At 47.8% G+C, this 12,635-nt stretch overlaps 1 protein-coding gene across 1 annotated transcript in view; it reads left to right on the top strand.

The window, feature by feature from the left end:
- Positions 1-1,513: 1,513 nt before the first annotated feature.
- LOC311127504 (fibrinogen C domain-containing protein 1-B-like) overlaps positions 1,514-12,635 on the top strand; it is a gene marked incomplete at its 3' end in the record, with an annotated part of 349,982 nt that continues 338,860 nt past the window's right edge. The window contains exon 1 of the mRNA XM_084159327.1: positions 1,514-2,093. Within this exon, the coding sequence (XP_084015453.1) occupies positions 2,022-2,093 (72 nt within the window). The 5' untranslated portion in view covers positions 1,514-2,021. The remainder of the gene's footprint in view (positions 2,094-12,635) is intronic.

The following is a 12,635-nucleotide window of genomic DNA, read 5'->3' as shown; positions in this document are numbered from 1 at the left end:
ACTTTGTCCGACTCTTCGTTAATTTTCCGCCTCGCCCCAAGCATCATGACCGTAGATGCGAGTCACGCTAAAGCCAACCACGGCCTATACTGAAACAGCTAACTCGCCTAATCTCGATCCGTCCCGTAGTTCGAAAGCACTTCTGACACCAATGTAATGACCCGGGCTGGGTCATAAAGGCGCTAAATTCCGAACGTACATAAATATACCATGTCAAGTTAAGGGCAGACTCATAGGAGCAGATCAGGGTCCCGAACAGAAGAGAGAGAGATGAGACAGTAACCCCTATTTATGCATTTCAAAACCCCGCGGGATTACCCATCATACCCCCCCAACCTTTCCGTCTGTCTTGGCATATTTAATCCCTGCTAGCACCCATGAGAACACACACCCACGAACACAGAACACAATACCGGGTCATTACAATATTGACTCAGGTGGTTGAATACTTATGTAATCAAGATATATTAGTGTTTTATTTTCATATATATTTTTTAATCATAACATTTTTCTTCCACTTTGACCTTACATAGTACTGTGTGTGAAACTTTGACAAAAAGGACAAGTAAATCAATTGTAATCCCACTTTGTAACATAACAAAATGTGTAAAAAGTCGAGGGGTCTGAAAACTTTCTGAAGTCATTGAATGTGCTTTAAACTTAGCCAAACTGTTTCCTACTATGTTTAATACCTAATCCATTTAATAACCTGTTATCAGAGTTAGGTAGCAAACAAATGTAGGTTATGCTGCATATGTTACATATATTTTGTGCATCCACATGCTGTGGAAAATAAGTAGCTTACGTTAATCAGGCAACGACATGCATTTGCTTCAACCCAGATGTTTCATCTGTAGCCTGTTGTAGCAACACAACAATTAGAAGAGAGAGAGAGAGAGAGAGAGAGAGAGAGAGAGAGAGAGAGAGAGAGAGAGAGAGAGAGATGGACTACATTCATTCATCGAGTACATTCTATTGAGCGTTTTATTTACCCACAAGAGTCTCGTGTGCGTTTTGCTCTGGTTTCTTTTCGCATTTGGTTTCTGCAGAGTGAACGAGTCTCGAGGGCCGGAGGAAAGCAGGGTAGGAGGTAGGCAGCACAGCACGAGCTGTGCATTCGGTGGCAGCGGTAGCGACAGAGTCACAGCACCAGCCAGCTGCGCGCGGAGGGCACAGCAGAACAGAGCGGAGCAGAACTGGAGCCTGGTGGAACGCGCAGCGCGCACCGAAGGGAACGCGCTGAGTGACAGCTTCGGAGGCACGGAGCGCCCCACGCCGCACACGAACCGAGCCCGATAATCTGCCTGAACCGCTCTTGTCAAAAGCATCTGTGCGAAATAACCCTCCTCGTGCATATCAGCTACTAAACTGCAGCCGACCGGAGCCTTGCAGTCTTCACTCAATTGTGGGAAGAAATCAACCGCACCTCATAGCAAGGTAGCAGTCTACTGTACCTTGGCTTTCTCCTTTTCACTCAAAACGGGACAGTCTGGAAGTAACTAACCGTTTGTTTTTTTAATTCTTCAATACTGAGGATAACACCTACTTGGCACTTGCTGAACGATTGGTGAGAGCAATTCTGTAAGGAGAGCGCAAATAAGATTTTTTTAGCAGCCACATTTTTTTGGAATATATTCCGGCTATTTAAGGGGAATTTTATTTGGATTCTCTGTTCATTTTCTTACTTTGAATTCAATCTCAGAATCTCTGATTGTTATCGGTTGTTGCCTGTCGAAGGTAACAGCAGACAACCCGGAGAGGCAAATAAGTTCAGTTCTGTAAGTGCGTTGGGTGTGAGCTCGCTATGTGTGTGGTTGTAGCTTCCCCATCACCCCTTCTAGAACCGTAGCCAGACGGTGTGGTCGAGAAGTAGTTTAGCTTCTCTCTCCCTCTGTACGTGACCACTTAGAGCTAACACCCCTTTCTATGGAGTAGATCGCCCGGAAAGAGACTAATAGAGCGTTCTCCTTTCCCCCTGCCTGGTACCAACAGGCGGCTTTGGTCTAAAGGTTCTCCAGAGAATGGTAAATGACCGACGGGGAATCATGAACAGCACTTCGGAACTCGAAGATGGACCACGGCATAAAAACCAGGTACGTGGCAAGCCTCCTGGTATCCCTTTCCCCTGGCAGCTGTGCGTTGTAAGGCTTTATAGCTTTGGTATAAAGCGCCAGACAGGCAGTTGCACCTTTGGCGCAGTATGTTATGTTCCTGTTGTATTTTGGGGGCAGCGCTCTGTTCTGTGGGAGTAGCGCAGTGGAGCTCCCCTCTCTCCCAGCGGTCTCTCCCCTAGCTCTGGCACTTCTTGTTCCTGTCACAGTTTGTAAACCCAGCCGTAGATCAAGTGGGTGGCTAATAGGTTATTTTGTTTCCACTAATGCAAGCCTCGGAAGAGACGGCGATATTATCTCCAGTCGGAATTGCTTTAATGATAGAGAAAGAGGCGAGAAAAGGCGGAGATATTTTGGACTCCTTGGACTGTGTGATATTGGCTTTGCCATCTCCGAATTAAATACGGTAGATGTGGAATGCATCTGCTGGACTGGTTGTGGTTGTGCACCCCCCCCCACACCATTATGTTTCCACCTAGTTAAAGCGAATTTGATTAATTCTGTTCAAACGTGCTGTCGTGATCTTTGGTCATGTAGTGTATGTTGTGCCACTGGCATGAGAGGCTTGAAGTTCATTATATAGCCAAGTAGGCTACCCCCTAATTGCTATGAAAGACCGGCGGAGAAAACGCCTAGTCGTCTGACCACGCAGTTCAGATGAATGGAGATGGACGCGAACGTGCGCTGCGTTGCAGCCAGTCTAGATCACTTTGGGGAATAGTTAATGTGTGATTGCAAGGTCAGTGCAAGGTAATATTATGACGGGGGAAGCTGGGGCTGTAGATGAGGTGTGTAGCGGTGCGTGGGTAAAATCACTGAGAAAGCCAAGCCAGTAAAAAAGCCATATTACAACCTATGTTGTGATAATTGCGTTGTTTGCGCTATAACACATTATTTCATACGCCACCCTGATATACAATAAGGCCGTGACAACAAAAGGACAACAGTCACACAGTGGCGTAATAAATTAAACTACATACGTTTGTTTCATCATAAAACTGGAGAGCAACATTTGTCTGGTGAAGTCCACCAAGCAAATATTGCATGTAATAAATAGTTATATCTCCTGCAGCATGGTCAAGCAAGTTCATGTTTTGGACAGTTTACTAAACAACTACTAATTTAGAACCACGGAGTTAACGCAAATCAGCACAAAAACAACAGGAGGACTGCCTCCCCTATTCCAGCACCATTTCAACTTAAACATTTAAACATAATCAAATCAACAAGGCTATATATGCTTAGGTTAATACACTGAAAACAAACTTAAAGATACCAAAAACAATTTAGTCCAATCAATGTTGCTACATATCATGTGGCTGTCCATGGTACTGATTTTTTTTTTTGTGTGTGTGTGTGTGTGTGCATGTGCATGCAAGTAAAACAAAACATGTTGACTCACCCTACTTGTAGACTAGTTGAACTCCAATGCCATCCTCCTCTCTTTCATGTTGGAAAAATGGTATATGGCTCTTTCATACAGTACACTTTTAGTTTTTGTTGTCATAGGCTACCTAGCTAAAACACTTGCTATCTTAACTTCCTCCCATGGGCAACAATGGACCAGCTAAATTACCTAGCTAGCTACTTAAGGTGAGCCTGCTTGGCTACATATTGAACTTCAAACCTCTCATGCCAGTGGCACAACATACACTACATGACCAAAAGTATATCGACACCTGCTAGTCGAACATCTCATTCCAAAATCATGGGCATTAATAATGAGTTGGTCCCCCCTTTGCTGCTATAACCGCCTCCACTCTTCTGGGAAGACTTTCCACTAGATGTTGGAGCATTGCTGCGGGGACTTACTTCCATTCAGCCACAAGAGCATTAGTGAGGTCGGGCGCTGATGTTGGGCGATTTGGCCTGGCTCACAGTTGGCGCTCCAATTCATCCCAAAGGTGTTCAATGTGGTGGGGTCAGGGCTCTGTGCAGGCCAGTCAAGTTATTCCACACCAATCTCGACAAACCATTTCTGTGTGGGCCTCGCTTTGTGCACAGGGACATTGTCATGCTGAAACAGGAAAGGGCCTTCCCCAAACTGTTGCCACAAAGTTGGAAGCACAGAATCATCTAGAATGTCATTGTATGCTGTAGCGTTAAGATTTCCCTTCACTGGAACTAAGGGGCCTAGCCCGAACCATGAAAACAGCCCCATACCATTATTCCTCCTCCACCAAACTTTATAGTTGACACTATGCATTGGGGCAGGTAGCGTTTTCCTGGCATCCGCCAAACCCAGATTCGTCCGTCGGACTGCCAGATGGTGAAGCGTGATTCATTACTCCAGAGAACGCATTTCCACTGTGCCAGAGTCCAATGGCGTAGAGCTTTACACCACTCCAGCTGACGTTTGTCATTGCGCATGGTGATCTTAGGCTTGTGTGCGACTGCTTGGCCATGGAAACCCATTTCATGAAGCTCCCGACGAACAGTTCTTGTGTTGACGTTGCTTCCGGAGGCAGTTTTGAACTCGGTAGTGAGTGTTGCAACTGAGGACAGACGATTTTTACACGCTGCACGCTTCAGCACTCTGTGGTCCCGTTCTGTGAGCTTACAGGTATGTGGCCTACCACTTCGCGGCTGAGACGTTGTTGCTCCTAGATGTTTCCACTTCATAATAACAGCACTTACAGTTGACCGGGGTAGCTCTAGCAGGGCAGAAATTTGATGAACTGACTTATTGGAAAGGTGGCATCCTATGACGAAAGTCACTGAGATCTTCAGTAAGGCCATTCTACTGTCAATGTTTGTCTATGGAGATTGCACAGCGGTGTGCTCGATTTTATACACCTGTCAGCAACGGGTATGGCTGAAATAGCTGAATCCACAAATTTGAAGGGGTGTCCATATACTTTTGTATATATAATGTATTAATTTATTGTTAGATCAGAGAATAAAGTCAAAACCACAAGTCCAAATCCCCATCTCCATCCATGGCTTAGGAAAGGGCCGATTTAGCTATCTACTGCAGGACATCAACACAAGCAGACCTGAAACAGACACGTTTTTCTGAAAATGACGTTTTAATAAGGAAGTGATTTGATTAGTCTGAAGCCAAATCCAAACTAGCCTCCCTTTGGGGGGCGTTTTGCTGCACCAAGACAACCCACAGTAGAGCTAAGCTCAAAGCTTATTGGCTAATTTTAAAAATAATTTATTTATCCAGGGTTGCCAAGTGCTTGCTGGCATCAATCAATCAAATGCTACGGCAGCAACATGTTATACTATTTTGGTCCAGACATCAGATACGTCGGCTACACATACTGAGACAGAGGGGCGCTGTTTCTCTCGCTCAGATGATTTCTCCAGTGAGATTTAGCTACTTGCGAATTGATGGAAAATTATGAAAACACAGAGAGAGACGAAATATACATAATTTTTTTATTGCTCAAATATTTGGGAAAGCCTGGCTTCCCTTGGCATCCATGAATATACACCACTGGATGGAGCACTCATCTGTGGGGAGGAAGGGTTGCTTTTGGTCGGTGCTGGTGGCGGGTGCACTGAGGAACATTATTCAAAGCCATGATAGTTACTGTACTTGTTCCATGGTTATGATACTTGTATAGCAGTGCTGTTATTGATGTAGGCTACAGATATTATCTTGCGAGTATTTGTTGTCTAAAATGAAACTGAGCTAGCTGTCAATTGGTCACAGTCTTACTCCCGTCCGAGGCCCATTTCGTGCACACACGTGAATTAGGTGCAATTGGCCATTGATTCCAAATGAGCAGGTCCACGCACAGGGACGTACTCATGAATGCACTCATGAACGCAGTCTTCCTGACAGAATTTCTCTCTCTCTCTCTCTCTCTCTCTCTCTCTCTCTCTCTCTCTCTCTCTCTCTCTCTCTCTCTCTCTCTCTCTCTCTCTCTCTCTCTCTGTCTCTCTCTCTCTCTCTCTCTCAAACACACACAAACACACACAAACACACACACTTTTGTGTGTGCACTTAAAAACCCACACATGAGTCTTGAAACCCACAAACTCATGCCTGTTCTATGTGAAGCACATTGTGTGTTTGTGTAATTGGTTGGCCACAGAGCAGACCCACAAGGCTGGACACACATTATAGTATCACCACTGGGTGTTAGAATGGGGATCTTCTGGCCATGTGGCTGTTGGTTTCGGCAACAGTTACAGTGTGTATTAAAAGAGAACATCATGGTGAAAAATAACAAATTTTTCTGTCAGTATAGTCACACTCTATTTGAAGATGCAGCAGACCTATCCTCAAGTCAAGAATCAGGCCAAAACTATACCTGCCATCAGACATGGTACTGTTATCCCAGAATATGGAGTACTTTGGTTTATTAAAGACATAGGAAAAAATATTTGATTTCTTTAAGGATAAAACATTTGAGCTACTACACTCTAAAATGAATTCAACACATACTGGACATACTGTGGTCAGTGATTTAGAAGGAGTCAGGCGCAGGAGGGTAAATCACAGAATAATTGGTTTATTCCATAACACAGCAGTACGCAGCAATGCGTCAAACACTCCAGTGCGGAAAATACGGCACACTGGAAAACAACAAGGCACACGGGTGAATATCCCGGCGATACAAAATCCAAAGAGCTCCACCGAGCTAATATAACCTCCACAATAAACAATCACACACAAAGACAAGGGGGCAGAGGGAACACTTATACAGGTACTGATGAGGGGATATGAACCAGGCGTGTGTAATAAACAAGACAAAACAAATGGAATGATGAGATGAGCAGCGGCAGTGACTAGAAGGCCGGTGACGACGAACGCTGAAGCCTGCTCGAACAAGGAGAGGAGGCAGCTTCGGAGGAAGTCGTGACAGTACCCCCTCCCCCCCCCCCCCCCCCCCGATGCGCAGCTCCAGCAGCGCGCCGACACCGGCCTCGGGGACGGCCAGGAGGACGCGAAGCAGGGCGAGCCGGATCACTCACTGGGACCCAGCACTGCTCCTCCGGACCGTACCCCTCCCACTCCACGAGGTACTGAAGGCCCCCCCACCCGACGCCTCGATTCCAGGATGGAACGGACGGAGATGGAAGGGACCTCCCGCACCTCAGACTCATGGAGTGGACCATCCACCACCGGCCTGAGGAGAGACACATGGAACGAGGGGTTAATACGGTAATCTGGAGAGAGTAGTAACCTATAGGTAACCTCGTTTATTCTCCTCAGGACTTTGAACGGCCTCACAAACCGCGGGCTCAGCTTCCGGCAGGGCAGGCGGAGGGGCAGATTCCGGGTCGAGAGCCAGACCCGATCACCTGGTATAAAGACTGGGGCCTCACTGCGGTGGCGGTCAACGTTGGCCTTCTGGCGATGCACGGTGCGCTGGAGGTTGACGTGAGCAGCGTTCCACGTCTCCTCCGCGTGCAGAAACCTGTCATCCACCGCAGGATTTTCGGTGTGGCTCTGATGCCACGTGCCAGAACCATCTGATAACCTAAAACACATTGAAATGGCGATAGGTTAGTGGAGGAGTGGCGGACAGAGTTCTGGGCATTTCGGCCCATGGCAAGAACGACCACTCCCCCGGCTGGTCCTGGCAGTAGGACCGCAGGAACCTACCCACCTGCCCATTAGACTCGGGGTGAAACACAAAGGTCAGGCTGACCGAGACCCCCAGACGTTCCATGAATGCCTTCCAGACCCTGGGTATAAACTGGGGACCCCGTTCAGACACTATGTCCGCTGGCACCCCGTAGTGCCGGAAGACGTGAGTAAACAGGGTCTCTGAAGTCTGCAGGGCTGTGAGGAGACCGGACAGATGAAGGAGGCGGCAGGTTTTAGAAAAGCGGTCCACAACGACCAGGATGGTGGTTTTGCCCTGAGAGAGGGGAAGATCAGTGAGAAAGTCAATACACAAGTGGGACCATGGCCGTTGTGGAACTGGTAAGGAATATAACTTAGGTGCCTAGGTGCCTTACTCTGGGCGCACACCAAGCAGGAGGAGACATACACCCTCACGTCCTTAGCCAAGGTAGGCCACCAGTACTTTCCGGTCAGGCAGCGCACTGTACGGCCAATACCTGGGTGACCAGAGGAGGGGGACGTGTGTGCCCAATAGATCAGATGGTCACGGACAAGAGACGACACGTACCGCAGCCCAGCTGGGCACTGAGGTGGAGATGGCTCTGTGCGTAACGCCAGCTCTATGTCCGCATCCACCGCCCATACTACCAGTGCCACAATGCAGGAGGCCGGGAGTATGGGGGTGTTGTCTATGGGCTTCTCCTCTGTGTCGTACAGCCGTGACAGTGCGTCTGTCTTCACTTTCTTTGTACCCGGTATGTAGGACAGTGTAAAATCAAACCGGGTGAAGAACAGGGCCCACCTGGCCTGGCGAGGGTTCAGCCTTCTCGCTGCCCGGATGTACTCCAGGTTACAGTGGTCAGTCCAGACGAGGAAAGGGGTGTTTCGCCCCCTCGAGCAAGTGCCTCCACACGGTCAGGGTTCTGACAACAGCCAACAGCTCCCGATCACCAACGTTGTAGTTCTGCTCCGCAGGGCTGAGCTTCTTTGAGAAGAAGGCACAGGGGCGGAGCTTTGGTGGCGTGCCCGAGCGTTGAGATAGGACAGCACCTATCCCTACCTCGGATGCATCCACCTCCACTACGAACGGTAATGATGGATCGGGATGGACCAGTACCAGGGCTGAGGTGAACAGAGCCCTCAGGTTACTGAAAGCCCTGTCAGCCTCAGCAGACCAGCGGAGCCGGTATGGCCCACCCTTCAACAGAGAGGTGATGGGAGCTGCGACCTTGCCAAAGCCCTGGATAAACATCCGATAGTAGTTGGCAAAGCCAATAATGCACTGCACCTCCGTTACCGCGGTTGGAGTCGGCCAATTACGCACTGCTGAAATGCGATCTCCCTCCATCTCCACACTTGAGGTGGAGATGCGGTATCCAAGAAATGAAACGGACTGTTGGAAAAACAGACACTTTTCTGCCTTGGCATAAAGGTCATGTTCCAACAGTCGGCCCAGCACTTTGCGAACCAGGGACACATGCTCGGCGCGTGTAGCGGAATACACCAGAATGTCATCGATGTAGACCACTACACCGCGACCAAGCATGTCCCGAAACACCTCGTTCACAAAGGACTGGAAGACTGATGGAGCATTGATCAAACCATAGGGCATTACCAGGTATTCGTAATGCCCCGTGGTTGTGCTGAATGCTGTCTTCCACTCGTCCCCTTCTCGGACACACACCAGGTTGTACGCACTCCGGAGATCTGATTTTGTGAAGAAGCGTGCCCCATGCATTGACTTGATTACAGATGGAATGAGGGGTAGAGTATAACTATAACGAATTGTCCCCTTGTTAAGTGCTCAGTAATCACTGCAAGGGCACAGACCTCCGTCTTTCTTCTTCACAAAATAAACTTGTGGAAGCGGGCGAATTGTGCAAGTTCTCCCACTTATAAAGATGAGAGAGGCCTGTAATTTTCATCATAGGTATCATCATAGGTACACGTCAACTATGACAGACAAAATGAGGGAAAAAAATCCAGAAAATCACATTGTAGGATTTTTTTATGAATTTATTTGCAAATTATGGTGGAAAATAAGTATTTGGTCAATAACAAAAGTTTCTCAATACTTTGTTATATACCCTTTGTTGGCAATGACACAGGTCAAACGTTTTCTGTAAGTCTTCACAAGGTTTTCACACACTGTTGCTGGTATTTTGACCCATTCCTCCATGCAGATCTCCACTAGAGCAGTGATGTATTGGGGCTGTCGCTGGGCAACACAGGCGTCTTACGAAGCCACTCCTTCGTTGCCCGGGCAGTGTGTTTGGGATCATTGTCATGCTGAAAGACCCAGCCACGTTCATCTTCAATGCCCTTGCTGATGGAAGGAGGTTTTCACTCAAAATCTCACGATACATGGCCCCATTCATTCTTTCCTGATGAGTCGTCCTGGTCCCTTTGCAGAAAAACAGCCCCAAAGCATGATGTTTCCACCCCCATGCTTCACAGTAGGTATGGTGTTCTTTGGATGAAACTCAGCATTCTTTGTCCTCCAAACACGACGAGTTGAGTTTTTACCAAAAAGTTCTATTTTTGGTTTCATCTGACCATATGACATTCTCCCAATCCTCTTCTGGATCATCCAAATGCACTCTAGCAAACTTCAGATGGGCCTGGACATGTACTGGCTTAAGCAGGGGGACACGTCTGGCACTGCAGGATTTGAGTCCCTGGCGGCGTAGTGTGTTACTGATGGTAGGCTTTGTTACTTTGGTCCCAGCTCTCTGCAGGTCATTCACTAGGTCCCCCCGTGTGGTTCTGGGATTTTTGCTCACCGTTCTTGTGATCATTTTGACCCCACGGGGTGAGATCTTGCGTGGAGCTCCAGATCGAGGGAGATTATCAGTGGTCTTGTATGTCTTCCATTTCCTAATAATTGCTCCCACAGTTGATTTCCTCAAACCAAGCTGCTTACCTATTGCAGATTCAGTCTTCCCAGCCTGGTGCAGGTCTACAATTTTGTTTCTGGTGTCCTTTGACAGCTCTTTGGTCTTGGCCATTGTGGAGTTTGGAGTGTGACTGTTTGAGGTTGTGGACAGGTGTCTTTTATACTGATAACAAGTTCAAACAAGTGCCATTAATACAGGTAACGAGTGGAGGACAGAGGAGCCTCTTAAAGAAGAAGTTACAGGTCTGTGAGAGCCAGAAATCTTGCTTGTTTGTAGGTGACCAAATACTTATTTTCCACCATAAGTTGCAAATAAATTCATTAAAAATCCCACAATGTGATTTTTCTCAATTTGTCTGTCATAGTTGACGTGTACCTATGATGAAAATTACAGGCCTCTCTCATCTTTTTAAGTGGGAGAACATGCACAATTGGTGGCTGACTAAATACTTTTTTTCCCCACTGTATGTCTCCATCGCCTCCGTTTCAGCCTGCGACAGGGGATACACATGACTCCTGGGAGGCACAGCGTCTACCCGGAGGTTTATCGCGCAATCCCCCGCCCGATGAGGTGGTAATTTGGTCGCCTGCGTTTTGGAAAACGCGTGCACCAAATCGAGGTATTCGGGGGGGGGGAATGCCCACGGTGGAGGTAGTGTCTGGACTTTTCACCGTGGTTGCACCAATGGAAACAGCTAGATACCTACCCTGACACTCTAGTGACCACCCCGTGAGAACCCTCTGCCGCCATGAAAAGGTGGGGTTGTGTAGTGCTATCCAGGGAAGACCCAACACAACAGGGAAATCTGGAGACTCAATAATAAAAAAAGGTGACTTGCTCTCTATGTGTCTCTTGCGTAACCATCGTGACTGGTGCTGTAACTTCCCTAACGAAAGCTGACCCTAATGGTCGACTGTCAAGTACTTTGATGGGCAGCGGAATGGATAGGGGAACCAACGTAATACCTAGACTATGAGCTAACAACCTGTCCATAAAGTTCCCAGCTGCGCCTGAATCGACCAGCACCTTACACTGGGAACCTACTGTGTAATCAGGGAAGGTGACGTGTATGGTGCAGTGTGCAGCAGAGGGCTCTGAATGAGTGTGGGTTTGCGCTACCTGGGGTGACGTGAGAGTGCCCTGCCTGCCACCTCCAGACCTGGAAGAACCCTGACGATAGCGTGCAGAAGAATGTCCTCTCCTGCCACAAGAGTGACACTGGAGCTGTCGTCCTCCGTTCTCCCGGATCGCTGCACCATCCAGCTCCATCGGAACTGAATCCGGGTTGATGGTTGAGAAGTAGAGGTCCAGCTGCAGGAGGAATCCCTGGCAGCGGGCAGCTGTCCCGTCATAATCCCTCGGTCGGGATAGATGAATCCCTCTGGGTGCTGGGGATGTAGGTGGCTGGATCAGGTCGCTCAGCTGGTCCCAAAGGGTCGGGACCTCTCCTCTCCAGGCGTTGGACGACCTGGAGAACCCGATTCATCGCTTCTCCCAAGCTGGCTAACATAGTAGAATGCTCCCGGACCCGCGCCACGGCTCCAGGCATGTTCTCTTCTCCTGCTGACTCCATGTCTTGGTGTGTGATTCTGTGGTGAGTGATTTACAAGGAGTCAGGTGCAGGAGGGTTAATCACAGAATAAATGGTTTATTCCGTAACACAGCAGTACGCAGCAATGCGTCAAACACTCCAGTGCAGAAAATGCGGCGCACTGGAAAACAACAAGGCACACAATAAACAATCACACACAAAGACAAGGGGGCAGAGGGAACACTTATATACAGTTGAAGTCGGAAGTTTACATATACCTTAGCCAAATACATTTAAACTCAGTTTTTCACAATTCCTGACATTTAATCATAGTAAAAATGCCCTGTCTTAGGTCAGTTAGGATCACCACTTTATTTTAAGAATGTGAAATGTCAGAATAACAGTAGAGAGAATGATTTATTTCAGCTTTTATTTCTTTCATCACATTCCCAGTGGGTCAGAAGTTTACATACACTCAATTAGTATTTGGTAGCATTGCCTTTAAATTGTTTAACTTGGGTCAAACATTTCGGGTAGCCTTCCACAAGCTTCCCACAATAAGTTGG

The sequence above is a fragment of the Coregonus lavaretus genome, assembly GCF_964263955.1.
Source record: "Coregonus lavaretus genome assembly, chromosome: 4".
Classification (NCBI taxonomy): domain Eukaryota; kingdom Metazoa; phylum Chordata; class Actinopteri; order Salmoniformes; family Salmonidae; genus Coregonus; species Coregonus lavaretus.
The sequence above is the reverse complement of the archived record's forward strand: the minus strand, read 5'-3'. Positions and strand labels throughout refer to the sequence as shown.